Source organism: Microtus pennsylvanicus, chromosome 9 (assembly GCF_037038515.1).
Source record: "Microtus pennsylvanicus isolate mMicPen1 chromosome 9, mMicPen1.hap1, whole genome shotgun sequence".
NCBI lineage: Eukaryota > Metazoa > Chordata > Mammalia > Rodentia > Cricetidae > Microtus > Microtus pennsylvanicus.
The window spans coordinates 16,841,844-16,867,569 of NC_134587.1; the positions used below are offsets into that span (position 1 = coordinate 16,841,844).

General features: G+C 39.8%; 1 protein-coding gene across 3 annotated transcripts in view; it reads left to right on the forward strand.

Moving 5' to 3' along the window:
• Positions 1-25,278, forward strand: part of Grb14 (growth factor receptor bound protein 14) — a 97,615-nt gene extending 72,337 nt beyond the window's left edge. For 2 of the 3 annotated variants that reach the window (XM_075985024.1, XM_075985026.1), the window contains 11 exons: positions 691-812; positions 2,638-2,712; positions 5,348-5,485; positions 8,364-8,474; positions 8,698-8,793; positions 15,097-15,177; positions 20,862-20,978; positions 21,074-21,146; positions 21,287-21,374; positions 23,365-23,458; positions 24,991-25,278. In XM_075985024.1, coding sequence (XP_075841139.1) covers positions 691-812; positions 2,638-2,712; positions 5,348-5,485; positions 8,364-8,474; positions 8,698-8,793; positions 15,097-15,177; positions 20,862-20,978; positions 21,074-21,146; positions 21,287-21,374; positions 23,365-23,458; positions 24,991-25,137 — 1,142 coding nt within the window. In that variant the 3' untranslated portion in view covers positions 25,138-25,278. The remainder of the gene's footprint in view (positions 1-690; positions 813-2,637; positions 2,713-5,347; positions 5,486-8,363; positions 8,475-8,697; positions 8,794-15,096; positions 15,178-20,861; positions 20,979-21,073; positions 21,147-21,286; positions 21,375-23,364; positions 23,459-24,990) is intronic. The other variant, XM_075985025.1, reaches the window with a different exon arrangement.
• Positions 25,279-25,726: the final 448 nt, after the last annotated feature.

Below are 25,726 nucleotides of genomic sequence, written 5' to 3' on the forward strand. Positions count from 1 at the left end.
TTTTAAAGTTACCACTGCTTGGTTCATTTGATATTTTTTCTTTTCTACTAAGTACTTTCCTACTTTAATTATCTTCTTTGTTAATACAGGATCTATTTTCCTTGAATTAGTTTTGAGAGTCTAAAGTGCCACAAGGAATTGAGCTTCACAAAAAAAAAATTGTATCCACATGAGTGGAAATTTCCCTTTAAAGCAACTGTTTTAAATTTTTCAGCTACCTAGATTATGAGTCTTAAAATGCACAGTGAACCTGTCAAAATTCTTCATCTCTTAATGAGGTGAATTGTTCAAACCTGGAGCAAATATTTTAATTTTGGCACCATGATGAGTTAAATAAAGAATAGCTCTCATGTCTTAATACAGATTTGTCATCAAACTTATACTGCAATTTACATAGCAATAGAAGGAGACTGAGAGTTAGCAGAAATGGCATTTGTGATATTCTATGTAATTTTCTTTTTAGATGACTGTGTTGGCACAAAAGTCAATATAATAATTCAGAATTGAAAAGAAATCTTGCCAGTGTAGGTATTTAAGAACTTAGACAAAACTTGCTGCTTAATAATGCATTGTGGGTCCTACATAATTTACTCTATATGTTTGTGTGCTGATGCAGCCGGGTGTATCTTCATGTTTGTCTGCTGAACTATCTCTGTGTCTACCAACCCTCTCATTGAAACATTCTTACAGAAAGAACAATAGAAGACCATGAGCTGGTGGTTGAAGTGCTGTCACACTGGGGGATGGAAGAAGACAATAAGCTGTATCTTAGAAAAAATTATGCCAAATATGAATTTTTTAAGAACCCAATGGTGAGTGGACTCTCCATTAACAGTGGCAGAGTGAAATGAGTCAGTTAAACTTTATGTGTAACAGAGCATTATTCGGAGTAAGACAGAGCTAGTTACTTTGGATTTGCTCTCTGGTTTCTTATTCTGGCAATGGTGAGCTAACGTGATGCACGGTTGTTTTCATTCACAGGTAAAAAGCTGCAGCATTTTTGACAAAATCTGAATGGAAGTGAATTTGGTTATTTAATTGCAAACTATTGGGAAAACGAATTGGGAGATACTTTCTTAAGACACAAAGCCAAAGAAATTCTGTATTTGCTTTAGAAAATGAATTGTTACAGGTCCCCACGTGTCTTCCAGAACATTACAGTTTAGAACAATTCATAGAATTAAGGGAAGTAAGGCCTTCTCTAGATTAAATTGGTGATTGTTACAAGCACTGTAGCCTTACCAGATACTTAAGACTGATCTATCTCTTTCTTTAAATTACTTCATTTACAGCGTAGTAACTTCTGAACTAAGTAGAAATGAGATAGAGAACAGCGCATTACCTAGTAAACACTGTGTTCATTACAGTTCTCTTTAAAAGAAAGTAAATGCATGTCATCCTAATGAAGTCTGTGGATTCAGAGAAGTCAGAATCGCCTCTGGGCTCATTATTTTAAATTGTTTTTGTCTCTGCAGCTGTGGTGTATTTTTATACTAAGTTTTGGATAATTGGATTGAAACAATCCTTTATGAAAAATATATGATACACACCATAATAGAATATTTTCAAACCCTGGAAGACCTCTTATGTTCTCTTTTATTGTAACTTATTAATAGAAACATAATGGGTTGATCTTTGACAAAGAAAACGAGAGTTCTAATAACGATGAAATGAAATTAGATTCGAAAGAAAAGTATTTTCTTGTGGGAGTCTTTATTAAGGCACTCATTTAAAGGTTATATTGAAGGAAATATGGCTTAGAGTACAATTTTCATTTTATTTATTTTTATTTAAATAAAGCTTGACATTCATTTTTCTAGATCTGAGTAGTGGTTCTTAACTTGGGGGTGATGTGACAATTTATAGGGGCTTTTTTGTTTGTTTGTTTGTTTTGTTTTTTATCCACGCAGCACGGGTGAGGGTAGAAAGCTGGGCGTAAACCATCCCTAACCCACAGGTCAGCCCCAACAAGCGCTGAAGTTTTCGACCATGGTATTAGTAGACGGCCGTTGACTAACCTGCTCTTGAAGTAAATAGAGTAGAATATATATTTCCAAACTTTTCTTATCATGAAATTTACCTCGGGGAGCCCCAGGACTTATTAAAAACACAGACTTCGAGACCTGTCCAAATCTACTGAATCAGAAAAGTCAAGAATGAAGCGCTGGGATTTTCTATTTTAAACAACTTCCAGGGGTGGATTTTATGATTAAACTAGTCTGGAGAAAGAGTGGGAAGAAATGAGTGGCCTTTTAGCCTTCCAGGTGAGTCCTGGCTGTTTTGTGTTCTGGCCTATGACTTTTGACAAAGCCTTTGCCCCTTATGTCTTGACTTTGTGAAATGGGTCAGACCTTCCAGTATCTGGTAGGGTGATTGCGGAACTGAAGGAATAGATTAGAGCAAATTCAATATAAACTCAAGGGCTAGGATTTCTCCATTAGTGTGACTGGGGTGTCAGCTGATCTGAGGACGCACTGCCACCTGGGTTCTTTAAGAGGCCATATCTTTAGGTTCAGGAATGGGATTTTTCAAATCATTTTGTGGGAATTTTAGACATGCTGGTTTTAAGACGTTTTGCCATCATGGCATCTTTCCTGGCAGAGGGTTGGGACTGATTTAACTTCTGTCTTTGGTCAGTATTTCTTTCCAGAGCACATGGTGTCTTTTGCAGCTGAGACCAACGGTGAAAGATCCCCTACACAAATGCTGCAGGTAAAATGTTTTCCTTGAAATATGTAAGAACACCAAAAATGGAAACCTTGCTTTCCTAACTTCCTAAATTTTTGCCAGATTCTGAAATGTTATAGCCTGCAAGATTCACATTTTTCCCCGAAGATAAAAAGGAAAAAGAAAACCAGAATAAATAATTTGCTAAATAATAAATTAGCATTGCCCATCCTGATGGTAAAGAATTTTCAAAATTAAAAAAAAATGTTTTCTGTGAAAGAAAACTTGCATGCGATTTAAACTTAAAAATGTGCATCTTCTCAGTAAGCTGCAGACATTTGACTGGTATTTGAGAGAAAATGCACAGCAGTTAAATGAATAGAAGAGAAGGGGTGTGCAATGCATTCATTCCATAAGCCAGCACTTGTGGTGCTGTGAGGGAAACACATGCATCAATCCTAAAACATCCTTAGCATCTCCAGAAATTTGACCTTACGACCACTGGGCTTATTTCTGTCCCCCTGTCTGTGGCTTGGAAGGGTTGTTTACTCAGGCATTGTGTTTACAGTCAACTCTTTGGGTAATGTTATTTCCAAGAGATTAAGAGATCTGGCAGCTATGGTTGTTTTTCACAGGTTCATTAGTGCTGTTTAAGCCAAACCTGGGTGTTCACAAATTCAATTAATGGTAATGGTCTCTGGTCCAGTGTTTATAGCCTGCCTTTTGATATATGAGGCAGGGGCATTTAGCACACTTTTCTTTTCTGTGGATTTTTAAATAGGGGTGTTTTATTTTTATCCTTAAGGATATTCGATAAATATTGTTAGAGAATTTTTTTTTCTACAAACAGCTTACATGCTGCAGGGTCTCATGGAGGCACCCCTTGGAATAGTAGCGGGGAACCCCAAAGCTTTGCCTGCGGATTCTTCACTGATTTGTGTGATGTGGTGGTGGGAATGAGTTTTTCTTCCACTTCGTTTCCTAAATTGTCCTCTCCCATGATTCTTTTGCCTCAATGTTAAATTATAATAAAAAGGAAAATCACAGGCTTTAGAATCAGATAGTCCAGTGCACGCCCTGACCTCTCTTCTCCACTGAGGCAATGTTTCTACTTTTTAAAAGGTTTCTTCTCTTTCTAGCGTGACCCCTATGACTCTTCTTTAAAATTTTAATTGGTTTGGTTTAATAACTTGGAAAGCACTCAAACTAAAAAAAAAAAAAAAAAAACCTACTTGCCTGTTTTGCATATCAATTAATTAATGGCTCATTGCATCAAAAAATTTTAGTGATTTACTTAAAAATGTAAATATCTCCTATCAGCATTTCCCTGAATGTATTGCAGGCCTTTAGGGCATATTACGCCATTCCAGTTAATGATTTCTGCTATTTTAAATTTTCCCATTTTTGCGTCTGTGTACTCACAGGGATTTCTGTTTCCATTTAGGAGTCGCTAATGCATTTTCACTGTCTTAATAAGGACACAGCATAGCCACTCATGGCTCTTCTTTGCCTTCTTCCCCAGTATCACATGCCCACTGCCTAAACTAATTACTGCTTTGTAACCAACTGGTCCAAATCTGAACATTTTGCCAGTCATTTTGTGGGGCATGAGCTGGGTGAGAGTTTGCTGGTTGGCTCAGTTCTGTAGCTGTTGGACTCAGTGGCTAGAGGCTGAGCATCCCCTTCAAAGCCAGCTTTTCACTCTGTCTCTCCACATGGTGTCTCATTCTCCAGGGCTTCCCCACTTTCATTAGACTTCTTGCTCATGGGGGTCTCAGGTAACCCATCTTTATTTTCTCTTTTTTTTCTTCTGACAGCTGGTTTTCATGAATCAATTCGTGGAAGCCATCAAGCTAGAACTTCGCCTAGAATGGGTAGTGTTACCCCAAACAAAATCTAAGGGTGACAGGTTTATGAAGATTCAGGGGGCGAACGACAGATGCCACCTCTTCATGATTCAATATGAAGATTGTATTGTGGAAGAGAATGTGGGATAGAAGATGCTGTTAGATTTTTTTTTAAAAACCCCATCCTGCTTTGCCCACCTAAAATGGCAGGAGACAAAGAGAGATTGCATGCTTTATCCTCACTAGGCAGGTGAACTTGTCTCAGCTGTCTGAGTAAAGAGTGAAGTCAGGATAGTGAACCTACAGAATACTGCATTGCAAAATATCTTTTAAAGACAAAATACTTGTTTGGGAATCTATAAGTAGAAAAGATGAAACGTATCAGGACATAATTCTCCAGATAATGCCCAGTTTTATGTAGACATTCAAATAATTTGTGATTTGGGTTTTTATCCGATTAGTGATTACTCTGAGTGTGTATTTTCTGAAGACCCTTAATGTGGAACTTGTGACAGTTATTGATGGAGTTCTATGAAGCATGCATTGTAATCTCTGTACAGTACAAACACCATTGCTACAGTTTAATTTTTTTTTTTCGAGACAGGGTTTCTCTGTGGTTTTGGAGCCTGTCCTGGAACTAGCTCTTGTAGACCAGGCTGGTCTCGAACTCACAGAGATCCGCCTGCCTCTGCCTCCCGAGTGCTGGGATTAAAGGCGTGCGCCACCACCGCCCGGCTGCTACAGTTTAATTTTGTGTGCTCTTATCTGACAGGTTTTTACTATTGTCATCATTGCTCCCATAATATTATGAATGCATCTAATGTGTTTTCCAGATGTTTTTAAGTTCAAGCACATATCCTGAAATCCATGGCTTTCTACATGCAAAAGAACAAGGAAAGAAGTCTTGGAAAAAAGTTTACTTTTTTCTGAGGAGATCTGGTTTATACTTTTCTACTAAAGGTACTTCAAAGGTAAGCCAGTATCTGCGGTGATATCAAGTTTGACTTCGTTATGGCAATTTCTTTCTTAGTTGATGTCCAGAGTTGGAAATTTATCTGAATCCTAGTCATCTGCTAAAATACTTTTTAAAAGTCTTTGAACTTACTTTACACTGATGTTATCTGTCCTGTAGCATTTGTGGAGCCTGGTTGCTCTTATTCCCATATCAAAGGCATCATTTCCTCCCACTACAAACCGATTTTCTGGTTCTCCTTACTCATCGGAGGTTTCAGATTTTGAAGTCCAATAGAATTTTCAGTTTTTCTTTTCAAAAAAATATTCATTTTATTTTATATGTGCATTGTGCTGTGTGCTTGAGCATATGTCTGTGCACCACATGTATGCAGGGTCCTGTAGTGGTGAGAAGTGTCTGGAGCTGGAGTTAGAGGTAATTGTGTGCCATCACTTAGGAGCTGGGAACTGAACCCAGGCCCCCTACAAGAGCAGTAAATACTATCAACCACGGAAACATCTCTCCAGCCCCTACACCAGTTTATACAACTGGTCTCCAGAGGCGGGCAAAAAAAACAAAACAAAAAAAAACCTATTATAAGACTTGGGGAAATAATATTTTAAATGTTGTCTGTCAATTGGTATCATAATATTCTTCTAGTCTATATAGGAGGCAGGCAAAAATAGCTCAGTGAGTAAAGGCATTCACTGCTAAACCTAGCAAACTGAGTTCAAGGTTGTTTGAACTCACATGTGGGAAGGAGAGAACTGACTCCCACAAGTTTTCCTTTGAAATCTCCACAAGCACACACACACACACACACACACACACACACAATAATATAATTTATGTATGGAGAAAATTTTAAATTCACCAACTTAAAAATATCTATGGAAATAAGAGAACTTCAGTTTTTTAGACCTTAATATTCATGCTATCCGATGTACTACATGGTATGTCTACCTAGTAAAGAAAATGTTTCTCATTTTTGTTCCTTATTTTTCTTATGAGGGTGTCTTGGTTGAATACTTTCACTTCCAAGGAAGGTTGCATGGGACTTACTAATCACTACCATAAGACTTGGCGATATGGCTGGGAATTACATGTTAGTGAAAGCCCTAAGTACCATCTTTCCTTCTTTTTCCTTACATAAGCATACCAATAGATTTTGATAACTACATCTACATAGCCTTTTAGTATGCATTTTTATTATCAAATTAGGTTCTGTCAATGATAATATATATTCCAAAATATCACAACAGTAAGAAAACCTTTCTATTTCAATTCCTCGTTTTATTTTATTTTTTATTAAAGAAAATGTATAGCAAGTCTTTTCTGTCCCACCTGCCAGAACCCAAATAACCAAATGAAGACTGTTATTAATTATGATAGTTGGCTGATAGCTTAGGCTTGTTTCTAACTAGTTATTTTAATTTAAATTAAGCCACGTCTTTTAATCTACAATCTTTTATGTGGCTTGGTTACCCTTACTCTGTAAAGCCCATGCTGCTCTTCTGGCATCTCCTACAATCTTGTTACAGCATCCTCTGTGCCTGGAAATCCTGCCTAACTATTTGGCCATTCAGCCTTTTGTTAAATCAATTCAAGTGACACATCTTCACAGTGTATAAAAAGATTATTCCATAACAAAGGTTTTCTTTCAAAAAATATTTTCAGGCCCGGCATGGTGGTACATGCCTTTTATTCTAGAACATTGAGAGGATCTTAGTAAGTTCAAGGCCAGCCTGAACTACATACTGAGTTCCAGGATAGCCAGGACTATATAGAGACCATTTCAAAACCCAAAATAAATAAATAATTAAAAATTTTCTGCTTTATTCTCCAAAGAAGTACACTTTGTAGATTAAATTGCTTAGGAATAGTGATACACAATGACATCTTTTGAGTTGGGATAGCTTACTGGCAAATGACGATGAAATGTATTCCAGTTCACACTGCTGAGTGTATTTGGTGTGTGTGTGTGTGTGTGTGCGCGCGCGCACGCTTGCGTAGTCCTTGTGCTGTTGCTAAACACTGTGCATACAAGACCACCTGGGATCTTGTTAAAATGCAGATATTGATTCAGCGGGCCCCACATGGGCCCTGGAATTTTGCATTTCTAACAAGCTCCCGGGTGGAACAGGTCCTGGGGTTCAGTGACCACACCGCTAGTAGCAAGGTTCTGGAGAACAAATGCATTCCGGCCAGTTTTGATTATTGAGTCCACCTCAGAATTAAGCACTTCTCCAAGTTATTAACCTATCGCGGAATGATGTGACCTAGTGATTTCCCATGGCCAGCTCAAATCTCTCGGATTTTCCAGAGGAGAAATAGCCGCTCACGATTTCCCTTTGCCCTGACAGTCAGACACATTCCATCCCAGGTAATTTCCCTCAGCTCGTCTGTGCAGACGCCGCTTCTTTTGTGGAACAAGATGGCCAAGGCCTGCTGCCAGACAGCACATGGATGTGAGGGATGATCCTGTCTGCAAGAAGCAGAGGTTTTCTTTTTCTTTCCCCATTTTCTTCTCAAGAAGCCAAGTTTCCTCCTGTAGTAGAACCTCCGAGACGCAGGAAACACTTTAAAAAGCCTTTGAGGTTTTCTCTTTTCTCTGTTAGCTTGATACAATGGTTAACGGTTAACGAGACTAGGAAATGGGAATTTGTCTGTTAATAAAACAAATTGCCATTTGCCAATTTAAATGAAATTGTTTGCAGCTCCTGGTTATTTAAGGAAGTGGCAACTCCCTTCCTTTTGTTTCTATGACGTTGCACTGGCATATTGTTTGAGGTGACTTTCTCTTGCCCAAGTTATAAATCATGTAACAGGAAAAAATACAGAAGCTATTGTGAAACCATATACATCTATTTCAACATTCACATGTATGTTTCTTAAAGGAACCACGACATTTGCAGTTTTTCAGCGAATTCAGCACTAGTAATGTTTACATGTCACTGGCGGGCAAAAAAAAGCACGGAGCACCGACTGCCTATGGATTCTGCTTTAAGGTACAGGTTTAATGTTTTGGTAGATGGTTAAAGCAAGCCTCAGTTTTTTAGGTAAGCTTGGGCGTCTTTTGGTTTCTGGTTTCTTTCTTTCTTTCTTCCTTTATTTTTTTTTTTAAAAAGACAGAGTTCTCTTATGACTAGGAGAATTTTAGTGACTTTTATTTCAACAGGTGTTACCTTCAAGATTTGCATTAACAATAAACCATGTGCTGTGGCCTTCTAGCCTCACAAAGCAGGAGGGCCCCGGGACCTGAAAATGCTCTGTGCGGAGGAAGAGCAGAGCAGGATGTGCTGGGTGACCGCCATTAGATTGCTTAAGGTAATCTCTCCGGAGGGTCGGGGGCTAGCCAGTGCTCTGAGATGTGCCATGTGTGAAGACACCTCCCTTTCCATGTGGGAAGAGGCTGTGCTCGTCTGTGTGACTGGTGGAGGAGGAAGAGACGTAATCACGCCCAGATGTGATCACTCTTGAGAGATGACCATACAGCAGAGAGCGTGGCTCTAACCCCTGTGTCTTCGGTGTGTGAAATAAGTGTCCTGTTTCTAGAAACGACTTGTCTCTACTGTTGTGAGCTTTATCTGGATAGCCTGAGTGGCTGGATGATGTGTCTCCTGTATACAACTTGGTCTGCATTTGTAAAACGGCCCCAGATCCATAGGGATCGGGTGTCATGCTAGGTGAAGGGAAAGTTTGATTTTATAATTTTCAATGTTTTTATTGAGTTCAAATTTGTCATTTTACCTTATTATGAAGCATTTCTGTTTGACGCATTCAGCATGTTGTGCAACCATAGCTTTGATTTAGGCTCAAAAGCAGATAGTGGTCTCAATAAGTAGATTCTCCCAGGCCCTGGTAGCCACTGATCCGAGCTGTTCTTTTGAATGTACCCTGGGAATGGAATGATGTATGTACTCCTCCACGTTGGCATGTGTTTATCCACTGATGGACATTTGTGTTCTTTCTATATTTTGATGGGTGGTGTGTTTGTTATCCTAACAAACACAAGAGAGACAGAGACACAAGAGCCTCTGGGACGGGCTGACTGGCTGTTCTAGTCAGTCTAACGAGCGTTGGGTTCAAAGTGAGATGATATCTCAAAAAATAAAATGGAAAATGATTGAGGAAGACACAAGACATGAACCCCTGGCTTCCAAAAACATAGTCTACATACAAAACCACACACACACACACACACACACACACACAAACATACATATACACAAAAGCAGTATAGGAGACATCCTTTTGCTTTATGAAAAATACTCTAGATACATAAAAATTTATACCAAGTCTGAGGCTTGTAACAGAGGCTCGTTGCTCCGTATTGTGCTGTATCCTGGCTAAGTGTCAGCTCTTTCCGTTCCCGTCAATTAGAACTCTGCCAGCTTCACTCTCGCTTAGTTTGGTGCCTGTCTGCCCCTCCATGGGACAGGCAAATGTTGAGGTGACCCATGCCCTACCCCTCGGCCAGAGTTAAATGCTTTCTAAAGACCCCCAACAGCACCGAGGCACTGCCAGGATCAGGGACAATACATCTTTGAAGAAAACTGTCTTATTAGTAGGTAGCCGGCTTTTCAATGCTGATAAATAAAAGGTGGCCAAGCAGCGTGTTTCTTGTGAAAGTGTTGGTTTGAGGTTACTATCTGTTCTCTGAAATGAATGGGTCTAGGAATTAAGCTCCTCTACTTTTCTTTGTGAAGTTATTGTTGGCTTGGAGTTAAATTTCATTAGGTCCCATTAATGTCCATCAAACTTTAAATTAAAAAAATTTTTTTTTAGAAGTTGAGAAATAATTGGATAAAGGAGTCAGCATGGAGGAGTTTAAATGAGAATGGGTTTATATTCATGTTAAAATCAAAATCTTGAGAACAGTAATTCTCCTCTTTGACATTTTTTTCCTAATTACCAAATATATTCGCTTTGTGGGAATTACTTTAGGGAAATAGTTTAGTAAAAAGAAGCTGTTATGGAATTCATCCTGTGGCTAAGATTTGGTTCCTTGATTCTGTTTTCTATTTAGTCTCTATATTGGTCATGACCCCCCACCCTCTCGTTTTTCTATTACTTCAGGAAACAATTTAATGCATGTGATCGTCAAGGCAGAGGTTTCTAAGTATTGTGCTGGCAGACAAGTGTGTCATCAGCCCACACTTGCCCTGTGGAGGCAACACAAGGCACAAGGAGCTGGCCTAGGCAGGCTCAGGGAGTAAAAGTAGGTGACCCAGGCTGGTCTGCAGGAGATCTGCAGCTAGCTTTTAGGAAGACTCCAAGCCAGGGAGGGAGGCCCAAGCTACACTCTGGCTTTAGAATGTGAGGTTGAAACCTGATTAAGGCTTCCCAAGCCAAAGAGGCAGCTGTCCTGTGTCTGGTGGTTGGACTGCTCCCAGTGTTGGTCATTCTTCAAAGTGGAACAGACACGCAATGATGATCTTCACCTGGAGTTGATGGTGTATTTTGCTTCTCAAAACTGATGCCCTTACATTCCATGCCTGACTACATCTTCTGTTTTAGAGTCTTTCTGCTGCACAGCATTGCTGGCTCAGATGCGGCAAGAGCTGCTTGCCGGTGATGATTGATGTGTCGAAAGCTGGTGCTAGAATACGGTGCTAGAACCTACCAGAGGTTTCTTAGCTGTCCATGCAATGGCAGCGTTTGAAAAGTGTGCTGAAATAATTATATCAGTAAAGTTGGCCATCTCATTAGTTTTTTTTTCCTTTAGCACAGTGAAAAATTCAAGGGGAAAGCAACCAGATACATTTTTAAATGAATTTTTAAAAATTTCATTTTACATTCCAATCACAGTTCTTCCTCCCATCCCTCCTCCCATACTTCCTCACCTTCTCCCCCCTCACCCAACTCACCGCCCATCCACTCTTCCCATGGTGAGTCAAGAAAGCCTGGCCCATTAAGTTGAGGGAGGACCAAGCTCCATCCCCCTGCATTAAGGCTTAGTATGGCATCTCACCATAGGGAATGGGCTTCAACAAGCTAGCTCATGCACCAGGGATAGATCCTGGTCCAACTTCTAAAGGCCCCTCAGATAGATCAAACTTTACAACTCTCTCCCTCATGCAGAAGGCCTAGTTTGGTCTCTGGGAGACACCACAGCTGTTGTTCTAGAATTCATGAGTTCCCACAAGCTTGGTTCAGCTGTCTCTGTAGATTTCTCCTTTATGATCTTGACCTCCCTGGCTCATATATTCCCTCCTCCCTCTCTTCAACTGGATTCCCAGGACTCAGCCTGGTGCTTGGTTGTGGATCTCTGTCTCTGTTTCCATAAATTATGGAATGAAAGCTCTATGATGACAGTTGGGATATTCACCTATCTGATTACAAGGGAAGGTCAATTCAGGCACCTTCTCCACTATTGCTAGGAGTCTTAGCTGGGATCATCCTTGTAGATTCCTAGGAATTTCCCTAGCCCCGGGTTTCTCTCTAACCCCATAGTGGCTTTCTCTAAGATATCTCTTTCATTACCTTCATTCCTCTCCTCCCAACTGAACCATCCTATTTCCTCATGTTCTCATGCCCCATTCCTTCTGCTTTACTGCCCCCCCACCCCCATTTTACGCAGGAGTTCTCATCTAATTCCCCTTCCCAGGGGGATCCATGCATCCCTCTCAGGGTCCCCCTTGTTATTATTACCTAGCTTCTCTGGAACTGTTGGTTGTGGTCTGGTTCTCTTTTGCTTTACATCTGCTATCCACTTATGAGTGAGGACATACCTTCTTTGTCTTTCTGAGTCTGGGTTATCTCACTCAGGATGCCTTTTTTCTAGTTGTTTGCAAATTCCATGATGTCATTGTTTTTTATAGTTAAGTAGTACGCCATTTGTAGTAATAGGAGCGGCGGGGCTGCGTCCCCAGCACCCCGGCCACCTGGCTAGCTTATGCCCCGAAATAACAACACACAAATTGTATTCATTTAAACACTGCTGGCCCTTTAGCTCTAGCCCTCACTGGCTAATTCTGATATCCCGATCAACCCATCTCTAATAATCTGTGAGCACCGGTCTTACTGGGAAGATTCTAGCCTATGTCCATCCTGGGTTGGAGCTTCATCGCATGTGCCTGGGAGAGCGGAGCATGGCGTCTCTGCTCCAGAGAGCAGAGCTGTTGAGTCTGAGCTCACTCCCTCTTCCTCCCAGCATTCTGTTCTGTTTACTCCTCCCACCTATGTTTTAACCTATGAGGGCCAGCCAAGCAGTTTCTTTATTTTTTAACCAATGACCTTCCTCCATCAGCCATTGTATAAATGTACCACATTTTCTTCATCAATTTTTCTGTTGAGGGGCATCTAAGTTGTTTCCAGGTTCTAGTTATTATGGATAATGTTGCCATGAACATAGCTGAGCAAGTGTCTTCATGGTATGATTGAGCATCCTTTGGGTATATAAGCCCAAGAGTGGTATCACTGGGTCTTGAGGTAGACTGATTCTAAATTCTGAGAACCTGCCATACTGATTTCCAAAATGACTATACAAGTTTGCACTCCCACAAGCAACAGAGGAGTGTTCCCCTTACTCCACATCTTTTCCAACATAAGCTGTCCTCCAGATTCTTATGCAGACATCTCCAGAGTGAGTTTGCTCACAGCAATTTGTAGGCTTGTTTCTCGAATATATGATCCTGGCTTACTTTCCCACAGTAGCATTCTAGTTAATTCTCCATGATACTGTTTCCTGAAAGTAAAGGCACTACCATTATTTACATTTGGAAAATTGAAACTCTGTGTTGGAAATCTAATTCATTCCCCATTTCTTTAATGCACGAAGTCAAAAATAAATATTGTAAGAATACTTAAAGAAAAAGTGGCCTGGGAGATACTCCATCTGACGGAGTGATTTTTTTTTTAAGTGGGAGGACCTGAATCACTAGAGTGATGGGATTCCTGGAACCCATGTGAAAGGAAGGCTGGCTTGAGGGCAGGCATTTGTAAGTTCACCACTGGTCAGCCAGCCCTGCCTACCTGGCAAATTCTTGGATAGAATGTGGTTTTTTTTTTCTAAAAAGAGGAGGAGGAGAAGGAGGAGGAAGAGGAGGAAGAGGAGGAAGAGGAGGAAGATATAACTGAACTGAAGAATTACAACTAAGGTTGATCCCTGGACTACACACACACACACCTAGCCATTCTAGGTCTGTGGATTTTAGCTTGATTTTCCTTTAGTTAACAGCTAATATCCACTTATAAGTAAGCACATAACAAATGTGTCTTTCTGGGTCTGTGTTACCTTACTATGGATGATTTTTTTTCTAATTCCATCTATTTACCCCAAAATTTTATGATGTCATTTTTTTAACAGCTGAGTAACATTCCATTTATAAATGTATCACATTTTCTTTATCCATTCTCCATTTGAGGGAGCATTTGGGCTGTTTCCAGTTTCTGAATCTTATAAATAAAGCCACTTTGAAGGTACCTGAGCAAGTGTCCCTGTGGTAGGATGAAGTGTCCGATGGGTATATGCCCAAGAGTGTCATAGCTGGATCTTGAGGTAGATCTATTCCCAATTTTCTGATGAACCACCATATTAATTTCTATAGTGGCTGAACAAGTTTGCATCCTCACCAGCAATGGAAGAGTGAACCCCACAGAAGAAGGGGAGAAAGAATTGTGGGAACCAGGGGGATGGAGGATATTTGGAGAACATAGCCTGAAGAATTAGGGCTCACGGGGTTCACAGAGACTGACGTGGGAATCACAGAGCCTGCTTGGGTCTGTGCTAGGTCCCCTACACATATGTTATGGTTGTTGTCTTGGTATTTTGGGACGACTCCTAACAGTACCAGTGAGGGTGTCTCTACTGTTTTGTCTGCTCTTGGGACTTTTTTTTTCCTATTAGGTTGCCTTGTTCAGTCCTAATATGAGGGTTTGTGCCCAATCTTACTGTAACTTGTTAAGTATGTTCAGTTGATATCTCTGGAAGGCTCTCTCTCTCTTTCTTCCCCTCCTCCTTATCCACCCCCGGCGAGGGGAAATGGAAATGGAGTGGATCTGGGGGAGATGGGAGGTGGTGGGGATCTGGGAGGAATGGTGGGATGGAGAACTGCATTCAGCATGTATTGTATGAGAAGAGAACGTCCAAATCAGGAGGAGAAGGAGAGAGAGCACGAGCAAGGAACTCAGGTCCGCGAGGGGTGCACCCACACACTGTGACAATGGGGATGTTCTATCGGAAACTCACCAAGGCCAGCCGGCCTGGGTCTGAAAAAGCCTGGGATAAAACCGGACTTGCTGAACATAGCAGACAATGAGGACTACTGAGAACTTAAGAACAATGGCAATGGGTTTTTTATCCTACTGCACGCACTGGCTTTGTGGGAGCCTAGGCAGTTTGGATGCTCCTTGGACTTCCCACAGGGCAGGGAACCCTGATAGCTCTTTGGGTTGACGAGGGAGGGGGACTTGATTGGGGGAGGGGGAGGGAAATGGGAGGCGCTGGTGGGGAAGAGACAGAAATCTTTAATAAATAAATAAATTAAAAAAAGAAAGTATGGGGCCTAAAAAATTGTAAAAAAAAATAAAAAGGAAATGTGTATTGATAATATATAGCTATGAATGGGTTGACAGTCAGTCAGTTGATATCCTGAGAGCATGTTTTCTTGTGTGTCTGTTCTGCAGTATGGAATGCAGCTGTACCAGAATTACATGCACCCATACCAAGGTAGAAGTGGCTGCAGTTCTCAGAGCATACCACCCATGGTAAGGACCAAGGTTTCAAATCTTGACTTCATAATTATATCATCTAGTACTTCATTACACTAAACATATAATGTTTACATTTTGACTTTTGTTCTCAAATAAAGTAATTCTCTTGCAACATTTTCACGTAATGTTACAAAGAAGTCTATCTACCTATGTTCAGTCTCTGTAATAAAAAACACAGAATATATAAGAAGCATTCAATGAAATCCAATAATTTTATTGTTAAAGTAAAAACAATGGAAAGGATTATGTGAGGCATTCAGGGTCACTATGACATCTGAGATAAGATCATAATAAGATAATTTATAGAATATTTTTCTTGGCTATGTGGATTATGCTTCAGTAACCATTGATTTGAGATGTAGATTTATTGATGCCTTTCAATATTAATTTAGTATTGTTATAGACAAATAACATACCGTTATTAAAATATTTGAAGGTACATTATGAATACTCAAGCTCATCTTCATCCTGATATTTTAATAATAATATTTTTTATGTTCTAGGCTATTAAAAAGTCACCTGCTTTCCAGGAAACCATAAAACTAGTTGAAATCTAGGTCATCCATGACATTTGCACAGAACTGCTTCCCCAGCTTCGCCTTGATGTTCATTCGTAGACACACGTCTTGTACGTTTTCAGAACTTAGTTTTAATTCCCTATCCATTAACACAAAACATTTATTTATGAATGTAAAGTTTCTGCTCTGTTCTTTTTGCTGTACTCCTTGGTATTTGAGTGCATTCAAAATTCAGGTGTATGTGCCTGCATTACAAATTAGTTAATGTGCGTTTCTGAAATCTGTGTCTCCACTGAGGTTAACATACATTCTTCATGGCTGTGACCAAGGAAGGTCCGTGTGTCTCACTGCTCAGCTAGCAGATGCAATGTCCTGCTCTTGGAATCAGGCATGAAATGATGCTGGCTACTGAGTCTGATAGAACTGCAGAGAAAAGGCCCTCAAATTTTGTAGTTATGTTCCTTTAAGTAGTCGAAAAACAACTTTTCATTTTTGAAACATACCCTTATAAGCCTTAAAATAAGGAACTAAGGAAGATAATGAATCTTATAAAAGCAATCTCTTTAAGGTGGGTGTTTTTATACTTTGCCAGCTTACTTTTATCTTTCAATCCCTCGCATATAAAAAAACATTGAATTTTATTATCTTAATCTTCTAAATCTCTCCAAATTTCTTTTAGAGTCTGAAGTTATTGTGATGAATTTGTTAACAGCATCTAAGCATTTGGAAGCAATTATTGTTTAATGGCCTTTTAATCATAGGAAAATATTATAATCAAACTCCTTTGCATGCCCATCTCTGTCATTAGCATCCAAGCATGGGGTCAACTCTTACCTTTAGAAACTGTTTAATATGGGAAATGCTGGCAGTCAAGGTGTGTGTGTGTGTGTGTGTGTGTGTGTGTGAGAGAGAGAGAGAGAGAGAGAGAGAGAGAGATATTTCAGTTATAGTGTAACTTGATTACTATGTATAGGAAGACAAATTCCATTGTGACTCTTGCTGGGTCTGGAGACTGAAGAGGAGAAGCAGTTTAAGTGTGTGTATGGGAGAGACCTGTCCCTGGGGTGGCGGTGATGATCCGAAAGGGCAGTGTTTATGACTTTTATCTGTGTAGTTCATGATTTATGTGCTAGAGACTTGGAAGCAGTGGGAGACGTTTTGCTTATCCTGGTGTCTGTGCAGGATCCCACTTTTCTAGGTTATTATGGAAGAATTAGAGGCTTAATAGAAGCAACACACCTACCTTAGCTGCTTCTCATTCAGGGACTACTTAATAGGATGTCACATATAAAAGACAGGATACCCAGTTACACATTTAAAGGCATATTCCATAATTTTTTCAATATATACACTTTGAGAAGAGAAATGATGAAAGCAGTTCATACACCATACTGACCACCATAACCGCATACAGCTACCCCTCATTGACTTTGAGATGGGGATCAGCTGCAGTCATTTCAGGAGGCTGGACACACCTGGTTTTTCACAGGGCAAAGTAAGGATTCTTGTGAAAGAAGGGCCTGTTGATAGGGTCCTAGCTGGAACGGGGGGCCAGGGGAAATCAACCAGAGTTGCCTCTTTTCTCCACTTTTGACCTAACCTATATGTTCTAAACTCAAGTTCTTTCCCGTGCCTCCTATTTGTGTCAGTAAAAGAACCATAGACAAGACACAGCATGTCAGTTACCCCTTTTACCAGAAACTATCTACATGACTTTGGCTAGTCTCTGGCTTCTTACTGTGCAAAGATAAAGGGATTATGGAATAGTCTCTGAGGACAACATGTCTCTACGGTCCTTTGGCTCTGTAGGGATGAGATGAGGTGACAATATAGGAGAAATTCTGTGCCCTTTTTTGTAATGAGGGGCTGTGGATTTATTCAGCTCCTTCGAATGGGATGGTGTGCCTTGTAGCTAAACTCATAAAGAGACATGTTGTGCCAAGGGCACTAATAGTGGGTGGATCAGATTTCAGTGTGGGTTGGAAAACCCAACCTAGTCCCAGGCCCTTTCTTGTTCGGAAAGAAGGCAAAGGCTGTTATAATCATGGACTGTTTCTTGGGGAATGTCTCATCCATCTCCTAAGAAGAATGGGGGAGAAAAGGAGGCATATAATTGAGAAATCCAACCAGTTTTGAACGTTATCAGCATTGCTTTCCTACGTGAAGAAAATCGAGCTGAAAATGACCTTTCCAGGCTGTCAAATTCAGCTTCCTTTCTATTTCTTTGTCCACTAAAGGTAAACTATTAATTTTTCATCCACCACCTGCCATTCAGTAGAAAACATTTGCTGTATTACTGTTTTCCCACAGTGTAGTTACCATAGCGAATAAAAATGTTCTTTGCTTGTTGTGCAATCTTCTTACATTTGCCAGGTAATTATGAACATGGGATCTTATTTTACATCCTTGTCTGCCATTTGTGGGGAAGAAAAAAAAGAAGAAGAAGAAGAAAGAAAACACAGAGCAACTGATTGTGTTTATGTCTCTTTCCTAACATCATTTTTATGTTATCTGGCACTAGAGAGTGCAGAACCATCTTGGCATGTGGAGGTAGAGATATTATAGGGATCAAGCTATCATTAGGATCGAGGCCAGTTACTCTGTGTTGGGGCAGGTGGATGATTTTCATTAAGGTCGGCAAAGCAAAGGCATATCCGACTGGTCCACAGCCCGGCACCGAAGATCACGGGGTGAGGAGGGCAAACTGAAGTGTGACAGCAAATAGAGATTACAGAGACAGCATCTGCTGGAAAGAGCAGCCGTCAATAATAAAAACTCCCCGCAACAGACAGAGGATTGCATGCGGGTCTCAGGAAGAGAGGTGAGCCGTAATAAGGCTGCAACTTCTCTCATGTTTTGAAGAGAAAATAGCAGATTCTAATAAGTAGGGGTCTGTGATGCAGTGATAAAGGAGCCCTGAATTCTTCCTTGTGGATAAAATGTTGTGTGAAGTCCACACGTGACCGTGGGTTGTTGACTGAATCCTCGGGGAGGTAAGAAACGGCACTCTCTGAAGGTTCCCACATGTGGCATGGCTTCACTTCACCACCATCACCACACTCTGGGTTCATTCTTTTAATAATTAGTGGAGATTAATAATAAGTGTCTTTCTTTCATGCTGTTTTCTTTGGGAAAGTCTTATGTTATTTCCCTGGCTTATGAAAACAGCAAGACTCTTAAACTAGAGACTTTGAAAATTCTGTTTTCTAGATTCTTGACTTTGTGGGGTGATAAACTTTTTAAGAGATGTATTGCCCAATAACACCCTAAAGGAAACTAGGTCCAGGCATTGATTGTTTTGTTTTCAGAGAATTGAAAACAAAAGAATAAGCATCATAACAAAATAAACAACCAAATCAAAAATTGATGGTCTTCTCGCTTATTTAAAGCAGTCTTCATTTTGTGACACTGTCTGTGGTTCAGGCTCATGTGTGTAGTTTCCGTTTTTTCCATGGGTCTCCCCAAAAGAGGGATACAGATGATGCGTTGAACACAGACATTTGAATATTATGGAAATGTCTGAATTATTATCCCACAAAATTTTGCTTCCTAAATTTAAATAAGAGTTGGTGCCAGAAATTTTCAAAATAGATGTCCAAGTTTGTTCCTCCATAAAACACTAGTAATTTTATTCAGCAACTATGATACATTTTAGAATTATAACAAACAATGAAAAATAGTAAGTTTCTCAGGATTTTTAAATTCCTGACATGGTATTCTTTGGGTTTGGGGACTATAAATTACTATTCTCTAGAATTCTTAGACACTTTGAAATTGTGTCTATTTCAAGGGTACTTTTATACAATCTCTGTACTATTATATTTGGATAACTAAATTCATTTTTATAGAATATATACATCAAAAATTAATAATAAAAACATGAATACTAATTCCAAGTAGATGTTTGCCAACTTAAAGTATACCTTTTGTAGATATGTGTTTTATAAAGAGTGAGTCCAGGCTGGAGAGATAGCTCAGGAGCTAAGAGCACTGATTGCTGGACCTGGGTTTGATTCTCAGCACCCACATGGATAAATCTTCTATAACTCCAGTTCTGTGGAATTCAATCTCTTCTTTTAGCTTCCCTGGGCACTATATGTGCAGACATATATGAAGAAAAAACACACAAAATAAAAGGCTATTTCATAAGTAGTTGAATTTGACATTTAAATGCTTATTGACAAAAATCTTAGAAGGATGAACTAATAGATCATTTTCACATAATAGTTATGCCTCGCTCAGTGGGTATTTTGCCATCTTCCTGGAAAGATGAAGAGCTAGTTTATTTCAAAGTTTTTCTAAATCCATCCATGCAGTATTCACTTAGTTATCTTGACAATTACCCAGTAGCTCACTGGATTGATGAATATTAGACCACCATCTTACCTTATACACAATTTAACTTTAAATTTCTGATTAACCACATTCAGAATCCTGTAGGAGGCACAGTCTAGAGAAAGCATTGGAAAACCACGAATTGTTAAATAGGCAGGTCTTTTTTCTTCAAAGGAAGAAAATGACTGATGTCTGGTCACCTAGAAGATCGGAGTGGACGTTGTCTAACAATCTGGTGATCATTTGCTATTCTATGGAGCAATCCTTCTGGACTCCCCCAATATCCGGAACATTGTTTAGGCCCTCATCCTGAGCTTAGTCTCCCAGTGAATAGAACCCATCCTTATGAAGAAGGTCCCATGAACTTTATTAGTAGATAAAATTCATCTACTAATGGAATCCATCCTTATGCTTATTAAATCCTTCCTCCCTAGGCCCCTACCCTGAGCACTGTCTATCAGTCAATAGAACGGATACTCATCGTAAAGGTCACAGGTGCTTTGCTACTTTGCAAGGGAGTTCCTATATAACTATGCCTAAAGCTTTGTTGAAATAATTGTCACATGGAAACCCATCTTCAAAGAATTGCTGTGCTTAAATGTGTAAGGGAAATAAACTGTGACGTCAGACTCTGGAAGTTTTGACCCAGCGCCTGCTAAAGACACGTGGAATCTGCACCTGGCATGGATCATTTCCCTGCTGACCGTGACCTTTGCAGGGTCCCTGACCGAGTGGACACATACGGACAGAAAAACACTGAAGGTTAGTTGGTAAGGTATACATTGATAGCTCAAAAGTTTTTGTTCTATTGTTTGAATCTTTCAGAGAAGCATATCGGAGAACTCCCTAGTAGCGATGGACTTCTCAGGTCAGAAGAGCAGAGTCATAGACAACCCCACGGAAGCGCTTTCCGTTGCCGTTGAGGAAGGGCTCGCTTGGAGGGTAATGCTCTCTTCGTTGTTCTCTGATGTTTATGATTTGAGTCATTTTAGAAGATTAAAAGTTGAGATTTTATTTTCGTTCCTTTTTATGCTCAGAAGAAAGGATGTTTACGCCTGGGGAATCACGGCAGCCCCACGGCCCCCTCGCAGAGCTCGGCTGTGAACATGGGTATGTCTCCTCTCAGTGTTCGTCAGCTAGTGGAGGGAAAACTGTATGGATGGTCCTTCAGATTCAGTCCCATGGGACAGGACGGGCAGTGCGTGTAATGAGGTCATGGTCATTTCAGACAAACCTCTGTCTTCCTTCAGCTATCCATCGGTCCCAGCCATGGTTTCATCACAGAATTTCTCGAGACGAAGCTCAGCAACTGATTATCCGGCAGGGGCCTGTGGACGGGTAAGTTTGATATTTGCAGTTTGAGAGATAATGTTTGGATATTTTCCCTTTATGAAAATGATAACTTGGCACATACTAAGAAATTTTAATTTTGACTCATCACAAATGAGAGGCCCTTTTGTTCCATAAGCATGGTTGTCACTCTGTTATAGCAGTGTTTAATGTTTGTGTGTAAATAATTTATTCTTGACCAATCAGCATTAATATCCATTTTTCATGAATGCTATCATCTCAAATACTAGTAGATGAATGGTGGCATCTAAATCTCTTGAGGTGTCAGCATTTTGTTTTGTAAATATAATAGATATAATCTAAAATATATTTTATAGCATGATGTTTTCATAAATCAGGTTTCTTGATATGTTGCAAAATATATTAATTAAAATTTTTCTTATATATTTTGAATTCTTTCCCCATTTTTTGTTCTTTTTATGTCTTTATTGCCATTTCTCTAAAATAGTATGTGCCTATAAAATTGCTTTTTGGCGATAACCCTTATTATTTTTAATGAGTATAAAAGAAGAAGCTAAATGAATTATCCAACATTTATAATAAGGATTTTATGTTTCACTTAGTATATTTCATTCACTTAGTATAATTTTAGCCGTCTTTCTTTCTCAAATGCACAGCAAATTGGAAGGTGGGGTTTGTATTTGAAGAGGAAAGAAAGCAGCATCCATTTAAGCAAGTAGTGATGGATCTTTTGTCTGCAAAAGTTGGCTCAGGATGTTGACAATATTTAGTTTTTTGATACTGGCATTTAGATAAAGATGCACAGATGCACATCTTAGATTCTAAGAAGAGATATGACTATGTTTCTATATGTCCTAGCGTAGTCCCTGGGGTTCTAAATGTGATGAGCTGCAGAGTTATACAGAGAAGAGACCAAGAAAAAAAAATAATAAGCACTTACCTAAGTGTTCTAGAAGATTACAATTCCATTAATTTTTGAATCCAGTATTTGTAAATTAAATGGTATAATTGAATAAAGAATAATATTGAATATGTTTCTTTAACCTTTTTTTCTTTTTTTCTATTTGGAAAGATGTGTTGCTGCCAAGTATACCACTAGGTGGTAGTGCTGATCTTCTTGGGGAAGAGAATTAGAGCTGACTTTACCACTGAAATGCCCTCTGCCCAGTCCCCCAGTGATGTAATTTCTGAGTCTCACACAGTACACAGGAAATGGATGCTTTCCTCAGACATTGGCTGCCGCTTGGCCCAGGCACAGTGAGATTAGTATTGGAGTCAGCGTAGGGACATTTACACAGGGTGCCTCCCAACAATTAATACAAAACTAGATTTGCACAGCGCTGCCAGGAAATACGAATCCCTGCCTGGTAGTCTTTTTTCCTTAGGCCATTAGGCCACATCTTGCCTGTCTAGCCTGACATTATAAAGGTTTTATGCTGGCCTCTTCAAGGTTAAAGTGCAAGTTGTTTGGTGTTTCTTTTACTTAAAACATCTTTACCTAAACATTTCGCAAACAATTCCGAGATTAATTTGTTAGAATATATTCATTACTTAGTACTTGTGTGTGTGTGCTGGTAGAAACAGGAGGGCCCACTGCAGGAGAAGGGTAAAAAACTATTTGATTCCAAATAATTACCTCCTTTCAGGGGCCCGTCAGGACCCGTCAGTTAAAATAGCAATGTCCATCCTTTGTGATGGATAGCTGTGTGGGAGTACCTAGGTTCCCAGTGAGAAGAGGGCATCATAGTCGTTACTGATGCCATTTTAACCTTACATTGACAGTCACAATCATGCAGCCTGCCAAAGGGTTGTGTGTCTACCCTACTACACTCCATTAGGATAATGACAGTTCAGCCCTCTTGTTTTCCAAGTTGCATGGTCTTTCTCGTTGGTCCACCAGTAAAGGAGGCCCCGAATCTCCCATTTATATGGATGCTTTCCTGCATTTGAACACGACGTATTTCTGTGAAATCTGAGTGTGAAGAAAGACACAGTGAAATTCCTTCTCTCTCTTTAGAGTGTTCTTGGTACGGGACAGTCAGAGTAACCCCAGAACTTTTGTACTGTCCATGAGTCATGGACAAAAGATCAAACACTTTCAAATCATACCCGTAAGTAACTGTCGTCACGGTGGCATGCCCTGCGATCCATTGGAGATGCACAGATGCATGTATCGGAGATGTTCTTAATGCATACGCTTTGGGAAACTTTGCTTGTCTTTTGTTCCTTTTAGCAAATATAATTTGGGAGCTTGTGCTTTGACTAGAGTTAAGTTTGGCAGAAATGGTTTTATGAGCCTGAATTAATATAAGAAATACAGGAATTGTAAAAAATTAAATTTCCCTCTGTTCCACCAAATGTGATTTAGCAATACTGTGTAACCCTCATGCCACACATTGTTAAAGGCCACTAAAAAGTCCTTCTTCTGAAGGCCACTAACAGATTATTTTACAAAACAGTGCTTGAAAGCCCCTGCCTCCTTCTTCCTCTCAAATATATATACTTTTTTTCATGTTAACTTCTTCTTTTTTTATTTATTTATTAAAGATTTCTGTCTCTTCCCCGCCACCGCCTCCCATTCCCCCCCCCCTCAATCAAGTCCCCCTCCCTCGTCAGCCCAAAGAGCAATCAGGGTTCCCTGCCCTGTGGGAAGTCCAGAATTCTACCAGCGATGTTAACTTCTTTTTAACCGTGGCGAAATCAAAGGTGTTGTATAGCTAGTGGATATACAAACTATTCTTAGAACATTAAGAAAATTCTTTGTTATAGTCTGCTTTGGTGTTCCTCTTGTGTTGCTGATGCATATACACATGTGTGCATGTGTGTGGTGTGCACACTGGGAGCCCACGAAACAGCAGAGATGTAATTCATCCTCACAAAGGTATTTCTTATGTTGCCAGAATGCTGGTAGTTCCTCCTGAGTCTCCTCTTTCTGAATTTTTCCAGTAGTTGCCTAAAGTGTCCTCCCTGCTTCTTTGATTATTTTTTATTATGTGATCAGCAACCCCAGCAAATATGAAGAGATTTGTGCCCCAAAGCATGACTAAAAACCAGTCCACAAATCAAATCACAACCCAGGAGAACCTAGACAACAATGAGTACCCTAAGAGAGACATACATAGATATAATCTACATGGGTAGTAGAAAAAGACAAGATCTCCTAAGTAAATTGGGAGCATGGGGACCTTGGGAGAGGGTTGAAGGGGAGGGGGGAGGCAGGGAGGGGAGCAGATAAAAATGTAGAGCTCAATAAAAATCAATTAAAAAACTGCAAAAACTCTAAATGAAAACAGATGTTTTATGCTTAGTAAAGACTACAGAACCCTCACTGCTGATAGACAATTGTTGTGCTATCCTAAATATGCTGAACACTGGGAGAATTAGGAGAGAAAGAACTAGACTGCTTAATAAAAGAATAGATAGCTCCTTTTAAATGCAAGAAATATTACCAGGCAAAGTGGCCACGGGGCTATTTTCATTGTCCTTAGTTTTATAGACTTGTTGATTTAGGCTTATGAAAACATAGTGTGCAGAGAACTATATTTGCAGTTCTGGGCGGTTTATCCCCTCCTTTGTTTTTAAAATATTTGCTTGTTTGCTCATTGCTGTTCCTTTCACTGGCTTGTTGCTTGTCCTATTGAAGGTGGAAGATGATGGTGAGTTGTTCCACACCCTGGATGATGGCCACACAAGATTCACAGATCTCATCCAGCTGGTGGAGTTCTACCAGCTCAACAAGGGAGTCCTTCCTTGCAAGTTGAAACATTACTGTACTAGGATGGCCCTTTAGCCAAACTGTATGTGACTCAAAAAAAAAAATGGAAGAAAAAGGATACAAGAGAAGAATGTTTAAGGAGAAAAATAAAAAATAGGCTGAAAATAAACCATGGTGAAAAAAATTGAGTTACAAGAATGGTCATGCATTGAAACTTAGTGAAGACTTGGATTGGTATTATACTCATTACTTAAAATTTATTAGTTAAAATTAAACCTTAGTAAAAAAAATACTTGCTTGTGTTCTTGTGTGATTATACATTCCTATAATATTTTGTTAAACATGTAACTGTAAAGAACAAATTGTCTTTGTTTACTTTTGTACCACCAGAATTCTCACCATGAAGTATGAAAGAGCAATGGGGGGGTAGGTGTACAGACTTGGGGACACATGTTTCCCCTGAGCACTGATGAGGCAAAGACTTGACAGGCATGAGCTCAAGGTCTGACTGTGCCATGAAGTGAGACCCTGTCTTAAAGAACAAGGTTTTGGATGTAGCCACGTGGTTCTGCCATTGCTTGAAGTCCTGGGTGTGATCCTCAGCACAGCCAAAAGTGAAAACCAAAAACTGATCCAGAATGTTTCTTTATACACTGCATTTCAG